Source organism: Lepidochelys kempii, chromosome 25, assembly GCF_965140265.1.
Source record: "Lepidochelys kempii isolate rLepKem1 chromosome 25, rLepKem1.hap2, whole genome shotgun sequence".
Classification (NCBI taxonomy): Eukaryota; Metazoa; Chordata; order Testudines; family Cheloniidae; genus Lepidochelys; species Lepidochelys kempii.
In genome coordinates this window covers 8,564,778-8,586,142 of record NC_133280.1, presented here as the reverse complement: position 1 = coordinate 8,586,142, position 21,365 = coordinate 8,564,778, and the positions used below count along the sequence as shown (strand labels likewise).

The 21,365-nt window shown below is 54.6% G+C and overlaps 1 protein-coding gene across 2 annotated transcripts; it reads left to right on the top strand.

The window, feature by feature from the left end:
- The first annotated feature begins 1,147 nt into the window (after positions 1-1,147).
- On the top strand, positions 1,148-18,562 carry DAPK3 (death associated protein kinase 3). 2 transcript variants are annotated; one of them, XM_073323862.1, is made up of 9 exons: positions 1,148-1,221; positions 3,400-3,545; positions 7,853-8,213; positions 9,421-9,550; positions 9,959-10,007; positions 11,088-11,114; positions 11,428-11,580; positions 12,295-12,340; positions 12,866-18,562. In XM_073323862.1, exons 2-9 carry the CDS (start codon positions 3,484-3,486, stop codon positions 13,406-13,408), a joined length of 1,371 nt encoding a protein of 456 aa, XP_073179963.1. In that variant the 5' UTR covers positions 1,148-1,221; positions 3,400-3,483; the 3' UTR covers positions 13,409-18,562. The 2 variants fall into 2 exon arrangements, with proteins under 2 accessions (XP_073179963.1, XP_073179964.1); XM_073323863.1 differs by lacking the exon at positions 1,148-1,221 and adding an exon at positions 2,401-2,599.
- Positions 18,563-21,365: the final 2,803 nt, after the last annotated feature.

Below are 21,365 nucleotides of genomic sequence, written 5' to 3'. Positions count from 1 at the left end.
GAGGGGAGCCCCCCTCCGCTCCCCTGGAGAAGGGGGGTGGTGGTACAGAGGTGGAGGGGAGCCCACCTCCCCTCCCCTGGAGAAGGGGGGTGTGGTACGGGGTGGGGGGGAATCTCTCTAGGGCTGGGCCACGTCAGCACATGACGAGGGACAAGGAAGGAAGGGATGTGAGCAGCAGTAGAACTGGGGTGGGGTGGGCAGGGCAGAGGAAACTCTGGAGATGGGGCAGGAGCCGGGCCACAGGGGGCACTAGGAACCCTGGGGACAGGGCGTGGTAGAGTGGGGGGGGGGCATAGGGGAGTCCTGCTGCCTGGCGGGGTGGGGCAGGGATAGGACGGGGGTCCATAGGGGAGCTCTCCGCCCGGGGGGAGGGGCCATGGGGGAGCCCCACCGCCTGTGGGATGGGGCAGGGATAGGACGGGGGTCCATAGGGGAGCTCTCCGCCCGGGGGGAGGGGCCATGGGGGAGCCCCACCGCCTGTGGGATGGGGCAGGGATAGGACGGGGGTCCATACATAGGGGAGCTCTCCGCCCGGGGGGAGGGGCCATGGGGGAGCCCCATCGCCTGTGGGATGGGGCAGGGATAGGACGGGGGTCCATACATAGGGGAGCTCTCCGCCCGGGGGGTGGGGCCATGGGGGAGCCCCACCGCCTGTGGGATGGGGCAGGGATAGGACGGGGGTCCATAGGGGAGCTCTCCGCCCGGGGGGAGGGGCCATGGGGGAGCCCCACCGCCTGTGGGATGGGGCAGGGATAGGACGGGGGTTCATAGGGGAGCTCTCCGCCCGGGGGGAGGGGCCATGGGGGAGCCCCACCGCCTGTGGGATGGGGCAGGGATAGGACGGGGGTCCATAGGGGAGCTCTCCGCCAGGGGGGAGGGGCCATGGGGGAGCCCCACCGCCTGTGGGATGGGGCAGGGATAGGACGGGGGTCCATACATAGGGGAGCTCGCCGCCCGGAGGGGGGGTGGGCGGGGCCAGGGGGCGCTCACCGTCCGGAGGGGGCGGGGCCGGGGGAGCCCCGCCTCCCGGGAATCCCGGCGTGGCTCCGAGCTGCAGCCCCGCCCCCGCCCCGGGCCAGGCTGATGCGCTGCCGGCTCGGCCAATGGCGCGCATGGGGCCGGGCTGGCTGCGGTGACGTAGGCGCCGCGGCTCAGCCAATGGTGGGCGCGGGGCGAGGGGAAGGAGCCGGGAGCGTCGGAATGCGGCGGCCGCGGGCCCAGGTGCGGGGTCTGGAGCGGGGCCGGGGCTCGGCCGGCTGCGGCCGCTGGGGGGTGGGGGCTCGGGGCGGTTCTGTGGGGACGGGGAGTGAGGCGGGGGGCTGTGTGGGGGCGGGCCGTAGGGAGTGGGGCAGGGCGGGGGCTGTGTGGGGGCGGGCCATGGGGGGCAGTGTGTGAGGGGGGCAGTGTGTGAGTGGGGCAGGGGGATGTGTGGGGGCGGGCCATGTGGGGGCAGTGTGTGAGGGGGGCAGGGGGATGTGTGGGGGATAGGGGGCAGGGCAGGGGGCTGTGTGGGGGCGGGCCATGGGGGGGCAGTGTGTGAGGGGGGCAGGGGGCTGTGTGGGGACGGGCCATGTGGGGGCAGTGTGTGAGTGGGGCAGGGGGATGTGTGGGGGATAGGGGGCAGGGCAGGGGGCTGTGTGGGGGCGGGCCATGGGGGGCAGTGTGTGAGTGGGGCAGGGGGATGTGTGGGGGATAGGGGGCAGGGCAGGGGGCTGTGTGGGGGCGGGCCATGGGGGGGCAGTGTGTGAGTGGGGCAGGGGGCTGTGTGGGGGCGGGCCATGTGGGGGCAGTGTGTGAGGGGGGCAGGGGGATGTGTGGGGGATAGGGGGCAGGGCAGGGGGCTGTGTGGGGGCGGGCCATGGGGGGGCAGTGTGTGAGTGGGGCAGGGGGCTGTGTGGGGGCGGGCCATGTGGGGGCAGTGTGTGAGGGGGGCAGTGTGTGAGTGGGGCAGGGGGCTGTGTGGGGGCGGGCCATGTGGAGGCAGTGTGTGAGGGGGGCAGGGGGATGTGTGGGGGATAGGGGGCAGGGCAGGGGGCTGTGTGGGGGCGGCCATGGGGGGGCAGTGTGTGAGGGGGGCAGGGGGATGTGTGGGGGATAGGGGGCAGGGCAGGGGGCTGTGTGGGGGCGGCCCATGGGGGGGCTATTTGTGGGTTGGGAGTGGGGCAGGGGATTGTGGGGGGGATGGGGGCAAGGTGGAGGGCTGTGGGTGGGCTAGGAGGCTGTGTTGGGGTGGGCCATAGCGAGTGGGGCAGGGGGTTGTGTGGGGGTGGGCCATAGGGAGTGGGGGCTCTGTGTAGGTAGGGAGTGTGGCAGGGGGCTGTGTGGGAGTTAGGGGTCAAGGTAGGGGACTGTGTTGGGCCGAGGAGTAGAGCGGGGGTTAGGGGGGGAGGGTTGTGTGGCGCTCCAGGCAGATGTAACTTGGGGACATTCATAGGTGCTGGAATTAGGGCTACTGCCGCACCTCCTGGCCTGAAGTGGTTGCCATCACATATAGGGTTTACAGTTTGGTTCGATGGCTCTCATTACCCCCAGTATACACATTGTTCCTGCACCCATGGGGACAGTGATTCTTGTATTGTTGTTGGAGTGTGGTGAGAGGGTGAGGCTTGCTTGTGTGTGTGTGTGTGTGGGGGGGGGGATTAAAGAGAAGGCTGAAGTTCCTTTGTGTAGATCTCTCTCTCCTCCAGTGCACCCCAGTGGGCAGAGTGGAGACATCGTAACAAGCTTAGCTTTGCTTCCTCCTCTTTCAGATTTTATAAAATCAATGTGCTGATTGAGCCACTCGTGGCCTCCATCCAGGGCCAGGCGGCTTATTTGTGGGTCTTCCCCAGTGCTGTCATGGGGCTGAGTAGGGGAGGGTGATCCTTCCTCTCCCTTAGCAGAGGGTGTTGGGGAAGCTGAACCAAAATGTGGGAAGGAGGGTGGCTGAGGGACAAAGAATGATGGTTTCGGGGTCATAGCAGTGGACTAGGACTCACGAGATGTGGGTTTAATTCCTGGCTGTGCCACAGACTCCCTCTGTGATTATGGGCCAGTCCTTGGGCAGGGACAGTCTCTTGCTATGTGTCTCTACAGCACCCAGCACCATGGGGTTCTGCTGGTAGCTTCTAGGGTCTACTTAATAATCTGCTAGACTGAAATATCTTCCCACGAGCTGTGTGGGGACACTGAATCATAACCCTGGAGAGCAGACTGCAGGGATCAGTCCTGCCTTGGCTGGGTGCGAATGAACGAGAAATAGACGCAACATAAGTGCGGGGCTCATTCATCTCTTGTATCCAGTTTAGAGCAGGTGCCGCTGTGTCATGCAGAGGTTCTGTTGCTCATTCCACAGCGCTGGGATGTCTTTGGCTGACTGGGGCATAACAATTCTCTCCCGTTTCCCTTGTCTCCTTCCAGAGTTGAAACGTGCTGTCTGCACGTGGAGCAGGGGAAACTTTGGCTCTCCGAAGTGTGGGCCGGGCTCCTTTTGGTCTGGCAGCCATGTCCACCTTCAGGCAGGAGAATGTGGAGGACCATTATGAGATGGGAGAAGAGCTGGGCAGGTGAGTGTGCTAACTAGGGGGCCTGCTCTGCTGTGGGTGGTGCCGTCTCCTAGCCATAAAGCCAAGAGCCTGACCATTTCTAGTCATTAAATAAACCCATAGCGTTTCTTTTGCTACCTTAGTCAAATTCCATTTCTGGTCACGACACCCTGTTTCCATGTTCCCGCTCTGTATGTTCAGTCAGGTGTGGGATTCTCTACAGCTTGCTGTTTCAAAGTGTTGGGCAGTTCTGCTGTTCAGCTGCTGTGTCTTTCTCCAGAGCCAGCTCTAGTTCAGTGGTAGGTTAAGAAATCTGTTTATATCCCTTATCCACCTCCCGGCGTGGGTCGCATGAGGGTTAATGAATATTTAAAACTTGAGCTGGTTGGGGATTTGTTTTTACACCGCTTTTTTTTTTTTTTGGCTGGATAAAGTTCATTCATTGAAACAAACTTTTTATGGGAATGGGCCAGTTTCGATTCTGCTTCAGTTGGGGAAAGTTTCTCCCGTTCAGGGTGGAGTTTCAACAGAGCTCCAGCCAGCCCGATGGGGGTGGGAGTGGGGGGGAGGACTCAATCTCTCCTGCTGGAGTCGTTCCATTTGTGTAAATAATTAAATATTCATTAGGCCAATGAGAGAGACCATACGGTGACAGGCCCTCCTAGAAGGGCCAAGCATTTTTATTCACAATTCACTCCTTTTTTTAGTGGTGCTATGGCTCTTTTTTTCCCCTTAAGCTCACCTCATGTCCCTGTTTGGCTGGCTCTGCCCTGCCTCGAACAGATGACTGTGGGTTGCTTAGCATTCTCTGTTGGTGTCTCAGTCGCTCTGCATGTTTGGGGCACGTTTCTGGTATGAATCATCTTTGCCTTTCGGCAGAAGCTAGGCCGTCTTTAGAACACGGGAAGAGGAGGTTATTGTGTTGCGTACAAACTGGGCTTATTCATGCTGGATGCAAAACCTTTGTGGATCTTAGCTGGGTTCCATGCCTTAGCATAAAAATAAACTCTCCCCAAGCTTTTGGGGTTGATGATTGAGCTGCTGTTTGTTACAGCAGTGCCCAAAGCTCCCACTCGGTGTAGGCCTTTGCTCCAGGTGCTATATAAACCCATAGGAAGATGCGGCTCCTGTTCCAAAGGGCTTATGGCCTAGCACAGTGATATTCAGACAGACTCGTGAGCCGCCAGTGGCTCTTTAACATGTCTCCCGCGGCTCTTTGCAACACACGATATTAAAACACTGTGTGATTGAATTATTAACCAATCAGGGTGCCTTTACTATGTTATTAACCAGTTGTAGTTGGTAAGATGATAATACTTGGTCAGTCATTTTGCTGTGAGAATAATCTATACAAATAGGAAACGAAACAATGAATTCACCTGCCTGTGGCTCTTTTGGGTAACGCTGATGGCTAATTTGACTCCTGAACCACTGAGGTCTGAGTGCTGCTGGAGTTTGACTCTGTAGGGGAACGCTTGCTTGTAAACATGGAAAAATCCTTTGGTGGGAACATTTCTGATGATCTTAGGCTTTTTAGAAAACCTTTCCCCACCAAATTAATCTTCTGAATCAAACTGAAGTTGGTGGTGTCCCTTGAAGAAGTCTGCATTCCAAGTCTGAACTGTAGAAGCAGAGTTAAAGTGGTTCGGGTGTAGCAAGCCCAGAAAAATTCTGATCCATGTGTGTGTGTGAATGGCGTTTAAGTTTGGCATTAGACTTCGGCATCTAAACCTAGCTGGTGATTGCCATGGTGTCTCTGGTTTAAATAACGTGCAACGTTAGATGTTCTTCGGCATCCTCCGCTGCTAGCTAAGTGGTGTTGTGTATGGGAATATCACTCGGGAGTTCCTTAGGGACAGTGTTTTCCTTTTGAGGGCTGTAACCGCACAGGTGGCCCTGTTGGCGTTTAAATAAGAATGACGCTTGTTAGAACCCTGCACAGGCTCAAAACGTTTTCCAAGCAATCCTCCCTCCGCTCCTGGAAGGTGGACAGGCAGGGAGTGTTACCCGGGCAGGGGTATTGGCGTGGGGCTTTGTGGGTTTGGCCCATGCTGCAGTGCATAGGTACATCCTTCTGTTTACCTTGAGATGGTAATTGGTCTTCTCCATTGCCTGGCATAAGAGCTGGCAACTCTTCAGGTGAGCTCTTCGAGAGGCTTTTAAGGTTACATTCCTGGGCCTGTTGACCTTTAGTTGAATTCTCTTTTCAAGTCTGCTGGACCAGCCTGCTGGTGCTGTAGTTCTGCTTTCTTGAGCAGCAGACAAAGGTTTGTTTCATGGGTTCCTCTAATCTCTGGGCTCCCCAGCCCCTTGGGAAGGAGTTTTGTGTCACCAACCTGTCCAGCTGAGCAAGGAGCAGCATGAATTCCTCTTGTTCAGGCAGCTGGAAGGTTGACCACTGTGGCAGTGAAGAGAGATGGGTGCTGGGGGGGGACGGGACGGGGAACAAGATTTTTAAAGGAGGCAAGTGGTTCCCCCTTCCTCTGTGCTTTGGGTTTGACTAATGTGTTTATAAAGGGGTGAGCATCTTAAAAAGGGTGTGCCTCGTGCTCCCTGGAGAAGGAATCCAGGGAATCACTAGGTCTTTACTGTTCTGGCGGTCTCTCTCCTTTGGTGTGTGAATATTTCATCACTTCTCTGTCCCAACAGGGAGAGTTAAGGGCAAGGTGACCTCCTTATTTCTGCATTTCCTAGAAGACGTTGGTTTGTTAGACATTTCATGCTTCGTAACCCCGCTTCTTCCTCCCCTGCGCAGCACTCTCTCCTCCAGCCAGACTGCTGGATTTTGCTGGTGGGAGTCTGGGAAGCCTTTAGCATTTGATCAGCTCTGACTGTTTCCTGTCCGAGTGCAGCCTTTTATGGAAAGTTCAGGCCCAGCAGCTGCCAACCAATGAAGCGATCCTTGATGTCACTGTTTAAAAATGTAAATAACCCCATTGGAGGCGGAAATGCTGGCAGTGTAATGAGGAGGACGACGATGCAGGGTAGGGTGACCAGATGTCCCTATTTTATCAGGACTGTCTCTCTTTTATAAGCGCCTATTACTCCCCACCGCCAGTCCCGATTTTTCACACTTGGTATCTGGTCACCCTAACGCAGGGGCAGTTAATTTTGATCCTCCCAGGAAGAAGAAGAAATGCACCTAAATCTGGGCATGTAACTTTCAGAGGTTTAGTGGGTAGATCAAGGGACTGGGTGGGGTCAGGATTCCCTGGGTTCTGTTTTTTGACTCTGTCGCTGACCCCCTGTGTGTCAGTAACATCCCCTCTGAGTCTCGCTTTTCCTGCTTGTAAAATGGGGGTGTCACTGATGTAGACCATGGCAGGGAGCATGTGTTATAAATTAGTATTCACAAAGCACTTGCAAATCTAAAGAGCGCTGTAAGCGCCGAGCGTTACAGCCTGGGTCAGTTGCACAGGCACCCTTCTCCCCAAATGCTCCTCACGATGAAATTGACATCTCGGGGTGCTCTGGAATGGTGGTTGGAACTCTTGAGCTGCCAGCTTCATAAATCTGAAGGCCGGAAGGGACCATTGTGATCATCAGAACACGGGAACTCTGCCTGATTCCAGCACTGAACCGCAAGTTACAGGGCTATGTTTCAGCAGGATATTGTACAAATGCCGAAGCAGCATAATCACATTGTTACCATGATACGCTTCCTGATACCTGGGTAGATTAATACGTTTCAAGGAAGGGCCAGAGATTTGTATGAATCAGAATAGCATCTGCAGTGACGTACTTAGGATAAAACCAGCATGGGCCATCAATCCTCACGCTCTAGGATGTTAACTGAATGCTAGCTGCAGCCAGGAGGGAAGTTCGTTCCTTCCTTCCTTCATCCTACCCAGCACAGCAGCACATAGTGGCGGTATCGGTTTATTCCAATCCTGCATCTGATGCATCACATATTGACAACCAGAGGGGATGAGCTGAGCTATTGATCTGTCCTGGCTTGGCAGCAATTCGGTCTGTTTGTACTCCACAGGCGGCTGAAGTGTGCTCTCCAAGAAAGGGGCTTTTATTCTGCCTTGGTGCTCAGCTTTGTCCATGATGCCACCATCCCTGAGCTGGCCAAGTGGTGCATGGAGAAGGCAGACGCTTAGACCTGGAGTCGAGTGGAAGGGCTTTACCTGCTGCCCATGGAAGCACTGTGGCCCCAGCGGGTTTGTCAGGAGTTGTACCCTTCTCAGTGAGGAAATGCACCAATGGGAGATCTCTTTAGAACATAGCAGACTGTAGCTGCCCCACTGCAGTCACCGATTCCTCCAGGCAGGTGCCAGTGAGGAGACGTCTTATTAACTGCTGCGTCCCCTCTCCCCATGCAGTGGCCAGTTCGCCATTGTGCGGAAGTGCCGGGAGAAGAAAAGCGGCCTGGAGTATGCAGCCAAGTTCATCAAGAAGCGGCGCCTGTCGTCCAGCCGGCGGGGCGTGAGCCGGGAGGAGATCGAGAGGGAGGTGGACATCCTGCGGGAGATCCAGCACCCCAACATCATCACGCTCCACGACATCTTCGAGAACAAGACGGACGTGGTGCTGATCCTGGAGCTGGTCTCGGGGGGCGAGCTCTTTGACTTCCTGGCTGAGAAGGAGTCTCTGACGGAGGAAGAGGCCACCCAGTTCCTCAAACAGATCCTGGATGGGGTCCACTACTTGCATTCCAAGCGCATAGCGCACTTCGACCTGAAGGTAAGTTTCGGCCTATGAAGCCCAGGGCCCTTGCCTGCTAGATGCAGAGGAGTCAGTGTGGACGGACTTGTTGGCTGTGAGGCCGGCTCCATCTTGTGCGTTGATATCATTAGATTTTTTTTCCTCAGCTAAATGAGAACAAAGCCGGTCGGCTCCAAGGGCTGCTGCGGGAAATCGTTCATGGTCCAGTAGTTGGCGCTCTTTTTTTCTTGGGTGTGGTGTGGTGCCGCGGGGGATGGGAAATGAGGTGTGCTTTTCGAGGTGAGGCATAGACCAAGCAATCAGGACTTGCTTTTGTCTACACTTCCCAAGCCCTCTGAACCCAAACACATGGGCTGAAGTCTGCTCTCGTTTGCACTGGTGCCAAATCGTTTACTCTGGTGGAGTACTCTGGGTGTTTGCTGGCATGTCCGTGATCAGACTCTGGCCTGTTGCTTTGGAGTCAAACCGAAGCGTGTAAGCACAGATGCAAAACACTGAATCCAGATCGGATACCCTGTGCTTCACCTGGGCAGGTGAAGCTGGGACAGGCAGTGAAGGGCTCTTGAGAGACAGTAAACAAACCACAGTAGCAAAATGCACGCAGTGCTTGTGTAAAGTCACTGAGCGTTGAGTCCAGGGTCTCAGCTGCAGCTGAGGCTTATCTGTGGCATTCTGAGTGGAGGTTTGAAATAACCATGTAGAACTGGTTCCACACCAGCCACACTTGCTTCGTGTGCTGCTTAGTCTCTACTTCCTGCTGCGTGCATTTTTAACTCCCCTCGGCAGCTGCGGGAGAGCAAGCTGCCTTTCAGATCCCAGGCAGAGTCTGCTGGGCTGGCAGCTTGGAAAGCCGTATTCTGAGCAGAGACGGCTGAAGCCTGACCTATGATAAAAAATTAATTTGACCTAAGCTAGGTTGGTGGTTCGTGTCCATGCAATGCCCCCTCTGTTGGCTGTCGCACCCTCTCCAGGAGCACTTTCACTGATTTAACTGGGTAGGGGGAACTGACAGCTGGGGCCCCCAGCCCTGGCACCACCATAAGCTGCCTTACGTTGACCTAACTCTGTAGTATAGAGCTAGACCAAGCCTGAGGGGGGGAAAGGGGGTTAGGGAATCACAGGATGTCTCTTTCCAGTATAGAGTTGCGCTCAAAGGTATGGGGATCTTAGTGAGCGTTGCTGGAAGCCAATATGAAAAAGCCCTGCTACTTTTGCTTCTCTCCAGCCTGAGAACATCATGCTGCTGGACAAGAACGTGCCAAACCCCCGCATCAAACTCATCGACTTCGGCATTGCTCACAAAATCGAAGCAGGGAACGAGTTCAAAAACATCTTTGGGACCCCGGAGTTCGTAGGTAGGAGGGGAAGTGGGACAGTGGCGGCTCGTGGGGTTCCGGAGGCTTGTTTGAATCTGGGAAAGATGCCCTGTGACTTCGCAGTGAAGGAGAGCCAGGGTGGCTGGTTGGGAGTTGTATTCCTGCATGCTGCCCCTGTGTATCAGAGCCCACAACGGCCTCCCTTCGCTCTATCAGCTGTGTAGCCAGGACCGCCCTGAGTCTGAGGAAGCTGCCAGTGCAGCCCTGGACTGGGTGAGATTTGGGTACCCTTACTACAGCTCTTTTTGCCTGGGTATGTCAAAGTATCACCAAAGCTCTGGCTATGTACAGTTGGGTGAGGGTTTGAGTCGTTGCACGAGATGGCTGAAGCTGCTTGCAATGGATTTTCCCTGCAGCATAACTTTGTCTGTCTCTCTCCTTCTAAAGCCCCTGAAATCGTGAACTACGAGCCCTTGGGGCTGGAGGCTGACATGTGGTGAGTATGCCATGACGCTCCATCATAACCACAGGCCCGTTGTAGAACATCTGATGTGGGTGGCTTCGGCCCAGTTCTTAGTGAGCAGGTGTTTGTACCCTCTCTGTGGTGGACACCAGCTGGCAGCTTCCTTACAGAGGCCAAGAATTAAATGCACCTGGAGACTGAACCGTCGTCTTGTTGCTGGAGGGGAGTCCCTCTAAGCCGTGCTTGAGGGGTGCTCAATGTGGGCAATGTGAGGGAAGCGGCTCATACCAGCTGATATGTTAGCTAGCAGGCCATGTGCTGTCTTGGCCCATAGACTAGCTTGTAGTGCTAATATGTATGTGGCACATTCTTGTAGGTAAATGGGTTGCTTCAGTCTGTGGGGCTGTCAGCCTGGCACTGGCAATCAGTCTGGGAGGAGGGGATTCTGCATTTGTGGGGCTTGTTTCTGTCCCTTGGTTGTCTTGCGTATCCAGGCAGTGTTCTGGCTGGGGTCTGCTGACCCCGTTGCTGTCTGCTCAGTGTCCCCATCTAATTCCCTGCTTTTATATATTTTTGTCCCTCACTCCTGTTCCTGTGCTTCATCTATTGTCCCAGGTCGATACCTGGTTCTGTGGTACCTCTCTCTCTGAAGAGGACAGTCCCTTAATTCCTGGTGGGCCCCACCAATCCGTCTTTCAGACAGACTAGTCTCTTTGAATGCTGCTAAATCTAGCTCTGGGGTGGGGGTGGGTGGATGTTGGGCTTGTGGGCCAGGGCTCGGGATAGGCCTGTAATCACTGGAGGCTGAGTGGGATTTGGGTGGCTTGCGCATCCTGGATGTTTCTAATGAAGTAACCCAACCTCGGATTCCCTGACCTGAGCTTTGATCTTTAACTTGGGACGCTAACAGGGAACCTTGTCCTAGACCTAGAAAACGTCTGTGCTAAGGGAAAGGTGAAATCTTGGGGAAAGCTGACTGCAGGATGGACCGATCTGTCACTAACCTGTGCCCTCTGTTGGAAAACCTAAGACTTGAGGCTGGAGTGAGGAAAGACCTGACTAAAAACTGATCTACAATGCAGTGATCTTATATCCTCTCTCTCTCCCCCCTAGGAGCATCGGGGTCATCACATACATTCTGTGAGTATAAAGACAATTCTTCTCTCTGGGTAAGAATATGCTCTTCTGTGCCTGAGGAGACTGTGTTGTCAAGGGCTGGGATTCAGGACTCCTGGGTCCTACACCCAGCTCTGCCACTGAGTCATTGCCTGACCTGGGGTGAGTCCATCAGTGTGTCCCTCCCCCCACCCCCCAAATGTAACCAAGGTCAGAGGAACCAAAGTAATGTTAGTTCCTCCTGGGGGCTGCATGAGTCCTGCAGAGCTGGAGTTTGGGAGCGAGCGGCAGGGCTTGGTGCTTTTGGCACAGAGCAGGGTCTGATCTCTCCCTGCAGTCTAAGTGGCGCCTCTCCGTTCCTGGGCGAAACGAAGCAGGAGACCCTGACGAACATCTCCGCCGTGAACTATGACTTCGACGAGGAGTATTTCAGCAACACCAGCGAGCTGGCCAAGGACTTCATCCGGCGCCTGCTTGTCAAGGATCCCAAGTACGAGACCAGTCGGTTGAAACGAACTGTGGGGAGCGAGCGTGGGGATGGTCTGCTGTGTGCCCAGTACTGCCCCCTGCCAGCAGCCTCTAAAAGCCCCAGCCTCCCTCTTGCTGCCATTGTGCAGTGGATGAGCTTGGCTAACCTGTTGCTTGTTGTCACCCCAGAGCACACTCCGTGTAAGCGGAATGGCAGGCGACTGCCCCTGTCTTAGGCCATAAATCAGCTAGAAGTGCTGTTTTCTCACGTCCATAGCCTCCGACAGCTGCTTATTATCTGCCATCAACAGGTCCAGGTTTGCACAATATCCTCAAAGCCAAAATACCTGCTGCTCCAGGTGTGCAGGTTTAATGGGAGCTGTTGGACTGGCTCTCGTCTCTCCAGGACGATAGTCTGTTACCAGACTGCTGTTGCAGCACCTCTGACAGCCAGCTCCCCTCTAAAAGGGATCCCTCACTTAGCAGAGAAGCTAGTTCGCCTTGGGCAGCGGTTGGGTCCACAGGGCAGGAAGGCAAATAATTACAGTACAGCCTGTGTTTGGGAAGCTGCTGCTGATTTGACAGCTGGCACTTGGTGGGATTAAAGCAGAGACTGAGAATAACTGGCCCAGCTCTCTCTGCATGTGGGTTTCATCTGAAAACTAGTGACCCGAGCGGGCCAAAAGCTCGGTCCAGCTGCTGTAGCCTCGAACAACCAGACCTAATGTCATTGCAGGAAGCGGATGACAATTGCCCAGAGCTTGGAGCATCCCTGGATTAAGGTAAAAATCCATAAATTCTTGTGGCCTGGCTCCGTTTGCCAAAGGTACCGAACAGCTCAACTCCTATGGATGGGAACGGCGCGCACTCAGCCTCCTCTGGAGAATCCGGCCATTCATCGTGTTGTCTTTAAATTACACTTGGCATCACCCTTTAAGCAAGAGGCTTTTGCTTCTCATTTGCTCCACCAGCCTGGAGAGATCTAGCAGCTGTGCTGACTTGGTCTAGAGGGAGCTGATTCCTGGCCAACCTTGAAGCAGGGGTGGGGGCAAAACAATGTGGAATTCTCTACAGGCAGGGAAGTGGGGGACCGGAGGCCATGTCTCCATCAATATTGGCTTGCACCATGGAGGTAGGGGAACGGCACTGTGTGTGGGCTGGCTGTGAACCATGCTGTGAAGGATATGGTGTGAATGCAACTGCAGGGCTTGCTGTTAGGCTGTTTAAATGCACAGCCTGGAGGTGGAAGGGGAGAGTCATTGATGCTGGATGGTACCCGAGAGCTGAGTTTTCCCTTCTCCTTGCAGGTGATCAAGAGGAGGAACGTCCGCAACGAAGACAACGGCAAGAAGCCGGAGAGGCGGCGTCTCAAGACCACTCGGCTCAAGGAGTACACCATCAAATCCCACTCCAGCATGCCCCCCAACAACACCTACATCAACTTTGAGCGCTTCTCCAAGGTCCTGGAGGAGGTGGCTGCGGCTGAGGAGAGCCTCCGGGAGATGGAGAGGAACAAGAAGTCCTTCCGGGAGGACATCGAAGCCTTGCGCTCCATCTACGAGGAGAAGGAGTCCTGGTACAAGGAGGAGAATGAGAGCATCAGCCAGGACCTGCGCCAGATCCGGCAGGAGCTGCAGAAGACAGAGGCCCTGAAAAAGCAGACCCAGGAGGAGACCAAGAGCACCCTCCTGGTGGCCAATGGGCTTAAACGGCGCTACCGGAAGCTGGAGAACCGCTATGAAGCTCTGGCCAAGCAGGTGGCCTCAGAGATGAAGTTTGTGCAGGAGCTGGTGTGGTCAATGGAGCAGGAGAAGCTGCAGGTTGGAGAGGGGGACTGCAGCATCCGCTAGCCTTCATCCTCTGAGCTTGTGGGGCTGGGGAGGAGGACACGGTGGTGGGGAGAATACCTTTGCCACGGCCTGTATAGGGGAGACACCCAATCTGTGCCCACTTGAGCTTCATCTATTCACCAGGAGCCCGAGAGACTCTACCTTAATGGCATAAAACCAGAGTAGATTGCTGCAGCGTGTAGTATCTAAGTATGACAGCCTAGAAACTACAACTCCCGTCATGCAATGCTTTTGATCCAAACTGTAGTCTGCTGAGCCCACTGCATGCTGGGATCTGTAGCCTTCCCCTAATTGCCCCGCTATATTGAAGTAGAAGGCTGCACTATTTATGGGCTGGTCTCTGGCCAGCCCCCTGTTTTGAGGGTATATTGGCAATGGCAGCTCTTAATCACTTGCGAGTGGGTCCAGTCCTTGTCCAAGGACTTGGGCTGTTTCTTACTCTGAAATTAACGAAATCCCTTGCTGAGCTTTCTTAATGTTCCATCTCTCTTCCCCCCTCGTACTCTGACCACCAGCAGTGAAGCTGTGACTTGTCTTCTAACTCCCTGCAGCCATGGCTGTGATGATCCTGACCTGGGTACTGCAGTTGCTTGGACTTCTAGAGCATCCCGACAGCGGGAGCTGCTCTTGCAAGTTCATAAGACTCTTGCCTTTCTGGGGAGAGAGATCAGCAAGTGTTCCCAGATAAACTAGTTCCGTGGGGCACAGCTGAATGGCTCAGGGAGGGGCCTCTGATCTGTGCATTGTACAGACTCTTGATAGCTCCTGACGCGTTTGGAGAGGGAAGAGCCAAACCCTTTGGAAAAAGGGGCTTCTAACTGGCCAGTCCATAACCCGGCTGTCGAGTTCTCCTGACCTGAGCAACTCACCTTAGCCGACCTCCTCAGCCGGCTTGCACAGTGGCGGCCTGTCGGTACTCTTGCCAGTAGAATCTCTCTCACTGATTTGCAGTCTCCTCAAGAGCTGTTGTTTCAGCAGCGTGACCTTCTTTCCTTCTCGGGAACTGCCTTTGTCCCTCAGTGACCCAAGTTGGGGGAGGGCTTTAATTTCTTTTTAAACTCTCCAAGCCACTTTGCTGTTGGAAATACATTTTCTTACCATTCTGGGCGGAGAACTGATCACCCTGCGATAATCCTAACCATTGAGACTAGAGCTGCCTCCCATCCAGCAGTTACTAGTTATCTGTTGGCCTGTGGGGCTTGGGCTTGCTTTAGGGCTTCTGGGCACCATTCCCAGCTGCACAGGATGCTCTGGAAGGTCTCTGTAATGCTAGGGCCTCCTCTCAATGATCCTTGCCCTTTCCCAGGGTTTAATTTGCACCTCCCTCAATCTTGGCTGCGGAAGAGACCGGCTGAGCTCTCCTGAGCCAGTGCTGGGTTGGAGAATTGAGTCCTTTTGTCCTAATGAGGGCAGGGTTTGGTCTTCTCCTGCCATGCTTCTTCCCTGCTGGCCTGCATATCAAAGACCCAGCTTTATCCAAGGCAGGAGAGCACCGGGAGTCTAGGATCCCGAACCCAGGCAGGCGTCTTCCCAAGATACACTGGGGATGCTGTGGCTCTGATGGCAGCAGGGGCTGCCATGAACATACCTGCCCATGTCAACTCCCCGTGCCTGGTGCCTGCATCTCCTTTTCTGCACCTCCTGGCCTGGATGTTTCTCTGGAGCCCTCTTGGCTGGGGCTGTTCCTGCTGCTTCTCGGAGCCTTTTTCATCTGTGAATTGCTCGTCGTCTCCCACTCCCAAAGCAGCTGGATACCTCCCAGCTTCAGTCTCTGCCTGTCACGTGGCTTCTGTTTTCCCTCCCCTTGGACCTTGGTGCCGCTCGGCCCTGAGACCTTGTAGGGGTTTGTGCAGCCTTTTTCTATCAACCTCTTTCTTCTTTGTACAGTAGGAATACCAGCATCGTGGAAGCTAGAGATGGGAAAGATCAACTAGCAGGCACATGGAGTTGGCTAACGCAATGCAGGTCCTTCCTTGCTGTTCCCTTTGCTGTCTCTTCTGCCTCTTCCCTGATTCTCTTCCAGGCTGCCTGGCATTGTGCCCAGTACTCCAGACTGGATTTGCTGGCCACAGCAGGGTCATAAGGGTTTCTCCTGACTCCTGCTCCTTGTTCTGCATGTTCCTAACCGCTATTTGTCACTGGCCAGATCTTCAGTTTCTCTCCTGCCCTAGTGGCCTGATTCAGTGTTTGGCCCTCTAGGGCCTAATTCCCTTGGACTTTTCTCCCCAGTCCTCTCCTTATGTTAGTCACATGCAGAAGCCACTTCTCAATGCTTGTCCCTCTTCTCCCCTGCCCCGCCTTTGGGCGTTGACTGGCCTCTGTGCACTTCTCATTTCCCTGCATGTTGCCAGCATGTGCCAGATCAGAGCCCACCGTCTGTGGTACTTGATTTGTCACTTCCGTGTAGTTATTCCCCTACCGCCTTCCACCCAGGGACCTCGGAGTGCTTTGCAGACACCACCTGAACCTCCATTGACTCTGTGGTCAGAATCCGCCTACGTTTTTAGAGGTGAACTGAATTGCACGGTCCAGTCACTGACCCGTGGGAACAGAACCCAGGAGTCCTGCCTTCCATCCCCACCTCGACCCACTAGCCAATCCTCTTGCCTGCGAGCTAAACCACATTTCTACCTCCACCACCCATATCCATTTACGGCTGCTCTATGGCCTGTTACCCAGTCAACTTTTGTATTTCGTCGTCGGTAAAACATTCACTGCCTTGATGCTGCCCCCTTGCTACATTGTACTGACAGCTGCTTTGATAGTTCAAGGCAACTGTTCGAGTCTGTAGTGTACCTTGAATTTCAGTTTCCCTAACTTTGACCCTTATAGCCACATGCTGTCTTCAACCCCAGGTCCAATCAGTTTCCTTTCTTGGCTTCCCTCCCATCTGCCCTAGCCTGGAATTTGCTCTATACAACCATCCAGTGCAAGAAAGAGTCTGCATACAGATCGGCAGTGGTGGGGGAAGAAACAGTCTCTCAAGCTGGAAAACAATAATCAGGATGCAAACATGGCATGTGCGGCTCGTTTGGCCTCTTCTGGTCTGTGGACTCTAATGTCAGGAGTGGAAGAATGCCCTGGATTTTCCTGGCTTTTGTGCTAACTCTTCCTCATTGATCCCTCCAGGGAGGTAGCAGCAAGGAATTTGTTGCTTTACAGTTCAATGCTTCCACATTGAAAAGCCAAGCTGGCTAGTGACTGTGTGGCTTGAGAATCCCTTTTCAGCTGGTCTCTCTCAACCCCTTCTTTCTTCCGTGTGTCTCTGCTTAACGGAGGAGACAATCTGTGACCAAAGACTTTGAATCTCACAGGGGCCCAATCCTTGCAGTTGCCAGATACACTCCAGTCCTGTGGATTTCACTAGGAATAAAGGATTGCTTGTCACTTCCCAGGATCGGGCCCCATGTCTGCAGGGAGTGTAACTGCTACTCTGCGCTCATGTCACTTGTTGCCAGGCTACGTAACCAGAGAGGGAGTAGGACCCCGGCAGTCGGGGTTCAAGGATGTATCCTGGGTGTGGTCGGATAGGACAGCAGCTACGCCTAGAAATCTCTCCAACGTTCTCTTTACCCAGCTAATGGATTTGGGCTCCATACTGTAAACTGAAAGAACAAGGAAATGCCTAGCGGAGAATATTGCTATGGTCTCTTCCTGTGCAAGAGGCGATGTTTGCCCTTCTCCCGTTCCGACTGTATTACCCTTTTCTCCTGTGCCATAGCTCCAAAGGTCATGGATTCGAAAGGCAGCCCCATGCCTGCGTAAGCTGCAGCATTGAGGGCTGTCATGTACCTCTTGAACTCTGAGCTGTCGGGCCCCCGGGGCCACTCGGAGATTAAACAGACCCGTGCGTTTGTGCCAATCCCAGTCGAAAGCACCAGTGCACATGCCGTAACCCAGCACCTAACTTCCGTAATGAAGTGGATGCCGTCCAGAGGGTGCTTTCAAGCGAACTTGTTCTAGGAGCATGGAAATGTCTGTGTAAAATGAGGGAGGGACCAGTACTGGGACCTGGACAGGTTGATCTCTAGGCTTGGTTGGATACACAGCGGATCAGAGAAACGAGATGCTCAACAAAGAGATGTTGGTTGCCAAGCTGGTACCAGATCTGCAGAAAACATGTGTTTTCCTGGCTTCTTCCTTGGCTGTGATGTGTGATCTCCAAGTGTCCTTTCCGTACCAATCTGCTGGGCGTTCCAAGGGGCTGTAGGAGGGAACCTCGCAGCCACTCCTGTATGTTCCTGGTTTTTGAATACCTTTACCCCCAGGTGCCGGTGCGGGATTAAATAGATGAGGGGAGGCAGGTGTGAACTACCAGGTGAGATGTGAGGTTTGTCCACGGTCTGGTCTCGAGCTGCTTGGATTAGTTGGGAGCCTTCTGGTGTGCTCGAGTGTGTTGCACTTTGGCAATCCTTTGCTGTCCTTGAGCAAGGATCAGCTTCACTTCCCATCCAGGGAAAGTCCTTAGCCAGTCCCCGAAGCTGTAAGCAGATGTCAACACAACACAGGGCCTTGAGGAGGGAGACAAGCATGGGCTGGATCTTGGGGAATCCCGCCGCTTGTCATGAACATGGCAGTGGGGGTGGATAGAAACTCCTTCTGTGTGAGAGCCACTAGCCCCTGGTCCACTCCCAGAGCAAGTCTCCACTTGACGTAGGGTCCCCAACGGAAAGGCTAAGAGAGGTCTCTGGGGACCAGCGGCTCTGCCGTTGCTCGGGGCCTGGGGTTGGTTGGTTTGTATCGGAGCCTAGGGTTGAAAGGCAGATGGTGCCTCTAGCTCCTTTCCTGAAGCATGTGTTGGAAGGCGGGCTGTAGTACAGCTCCGCAGCAACAACCAGCAGCCAGTCAGTGTTCAGCTTTGCCTGAAAGGAGTCGGGGTTGGCCAATCACTGACTCTCATTGTTATGAATGTAGACAGGGTCTGAGCCCTCTTTCGTGGTTCGCCCACCTGGCTGTCTGGGCTCATGGGTGGCGTGTTCTGTGCCATGTCCTAGTGCCGGTGTGGCAGGGAGATGAATTAACCTTGGTGTAGGTCCGTTTTTATTAGGAACGAGTGAACCCATGCACTCCTCTGCTCTGTGACACGCACAGGCCAGTACCGATAGGTTATACGAGCCTGTCTTTATTTGAAAGGAATAAAGATTTCTGTAGCAACGGGCTGCGGCATTGGCTTTTGTTTTGACGTGGGTGGGAGAGGGGACAAGGTAGCCTCAGCAGGGTGAGCTTATATTGGTAAACTCGCTATGTGCCTCTCGCCTCCAAGGCGCTGGTTCGAATCCAGCCAGAGGAGAGGGTTAGCAAAGCTGCTTAATGGTAGATCACCATGAGGGTGCCCTGCATAGAGTCCACGTCGTCATGTCCATGTGATTGCAAACCCTACCCTGCTTCCCCCTCGCCATGCCCCACAGGGGCCGGGCACTGTCCTGTGGCTAAACACTGGCCTTTCTTCTCCAGGGCTAGGAGGCCAGCTATCTTTTCCGTGCGCTAAATTCATACCACTTGAAATGCCTCATCTGGATTCCCTGTGGCAGGAGCTCTCTGCCCTTCAATGCAATTCCCTGGGCAGGCTCTGTACTTTGCCGGTTGAGTTAAAGGCGTCGGTGTCCTCCTCCCTGCCCCTGATCTAACAGGAAAACAAACTTACCCCAGCTAGGCCAGTGTAATGCCCTAAGCACGTGTGCCCCTGTGCCTGCAGGGGCTGCCCATGTAGGATGGCAACCAACTCATGCCCATGCAGCTTCAGGGGCAGAAAACTCTGCCCTTGGTGCTGAAGCTCCTGATCTCTCCCCCTGTGCAGCAGCTTCTGCAGCCATTGCTTTTGGCAGCCCCGAAGCAGGGAGCGGGCAGCCTGCAGGACCCCCAGCAGCGGAAAACTTTCCTCTGCCGCATGAGCGATGCTCAGGTGGGAGTGCTAAGAGGGGAAACACCCCTTCATACCTACCTGTGCCTGGGATCGATTTCTCTTCTTCCCCCCCTCCCCCCCACCATGCTGCCCCTAGATCGTCACCATTTATACCCAGGGCCTGTATTAACCTGCTCTGCCTTTGCTTCCTCTGTTGCAAGGAGGCAGCCAGGGTGCTGCCAAAGCCCCACCTCCCAGAGCCGTTTGAAAAAGGGGGTGGGGGAGTTGCTTACTCCACACTCCTCTACCCTGGGCCTGCGGGTGGGTCCTGAGAGCAGCGGGGCCTGTCGAGGTGTTAGATGAGTATGAGATGGGGGCCGGGCCCTAGGCCAGGGGAGAGTTTGATGAGGCTGTTACCAAGCAGCTCCGAGGTCTGTCTTGTGACGAGCTGCTTAAATCCCCTAAGAGCTGGCCGTGGAGCAAGCTGGGGGCGTGCAGTGTGTAACAGAGGCCAGCTGCCACTAGAGGGCACTGGTCTCCCTTTCTTAAAGACAAGGCCCCAGGCTTTGCCTCCAGGCTGCTGCCCTGGTTTTCGGTCTTACCCTGGTACCTGCCTGCCCTGGTGCTGGGGTGAGACCTGTGGCTGCGTGGCTTGGCCTCACCTCCTGCAAGTGGGGAGGGCTGCGTCCTGGGCCCCTTCCCTAAGGGCTGCAGTAGCATAGGCCAGAGCGGGGGTGGGGGACGAGGAGGGTAATATCCTGCCTTGAAGTACATGGGAGGCAAGCGTGACTCATTCCAGTTGTCTCCTGCCCAGGGATGGAAAAACCTCTATCTTCCCTATCACAGCACCTCTTCCTGCTTCCCCTCGCTAACTGGCCAGGCCCCCCCCCAGCTGAGTAACCCCGGCTGGGCGTCTGAATCTGACCAGTGTGTTCCCTCCCTGGTTGGGATGTGCAGATGGGCTGTTGCTGGTGCCCAGTGCCCCAGACTTAAACAAGCCACTCCTTTTGTTTGCCCCCTGCCGGGGTGTGGGTTGCAGGGGCTGATTTGCATTGCCTGTGCCTGAAGAATTTGGCCCCAGATCCGCAAAGGAGTTTGGTTTCGGGGACCTTGTTCGATCCAATTTTGGTAGAGATGGGCCTGATTCTGCTGTCTCGGACAGTGGTGTCAATCAGGAGTAACTCCATGGAAGGGACACAAGTTGCAAACCAGCATAAGCAGCTGGGGAATCGGGTTGGGTGAGTCTAATCCCAAATTAATCTGTGACTGTTCGAATTTTCTAGCTGGATGTTCTAACTGAATGCTTCATTCCGCAGGCCCCCATGCTGTTCAGTGGGGCCAAGATTTAGCTCATCACGAGGCTCAAAGGCTGTTTTATTCAGGGCTGAGTTTTCATTCTCCATATCTTCCCTTTCCTCCTGCAGGCCAGCAGCTCGCTCTGGGCTGGAATCTAATAGCAGGTGTTTCGTTGCTACGGGGCAGCCTCGGCAAGGGTCCTTTTGGCATAAGGCAGCTGAGAGGTTCAGCAAGTTCCAGTCTCTTGCCACTTTCCGAACTACCTGCCGGCCTGCCAGGTGCTGCCCTTTGGAAATAGCCAGAGAAAGATCAGCTGACAGACTTTTGACTTTGGCCCTTTCAGAATTCAGCCACTAGGTAGCAGCGGAGAAATCGGCAAGGATTGCAGCATTTCCCATAATTATCCACTGCAATTTTCCTTGTGTTATGATATTAATTTTTTTTGACTGGGAGATGCAATGCCCAGACCGGCTAGAACTAAACTGGTTGGAGGTACTTATAACTACCAAGGCATCTGCACCAACACCCTGATCTATCTATGATCCTTACACAGCCCTGCTACCCTATTATCTGTATTTATCCCCATCTCCCTGCTGTGGGGTAGGGCTGTGCCCCAGTTTCCCTCTCTACAGAGACACTAAGACTTTGTTGTGAAGCCCAAGACTATAACAGGGTTCAAAATGAACTAGATACGTTCATGGAGGATAGGTCCATCAATGGCTATTAGCCAGGATGGGCAGGGATGGTGGCCCTAGCCTTTGTTTCCAGGAGCTGGGAATGGGCAACAGGAAATGGATCACTTGATGATTCCCTGTTCTG

Excerpts from the sequence above, each read along its gene's own strand:
- DAPK3 (XM_073323862.1), top strand. The coding sequence starts at position 3,484 with ATGTCCACCTTCAGGCAGGAGAATGTGGAGGACCATTATGAGATGGGA. Across the intron at positions 3,546-7,852 it reads ATGGGAGAAGAGCTGGGCAG|TGGCCAGTTCGCCATTGTGC; the intron begins GTGAGTGTGCTA and ends CTCCCCATGCAG. Across the intron at positions 11,115-11,427 it reads GGGGTCATCACATACATTCT|TCTAAGTGGCGCCTCTCCGT; the intron begins GTGAGTATAAAG and ends CTCTCCCTGCAG.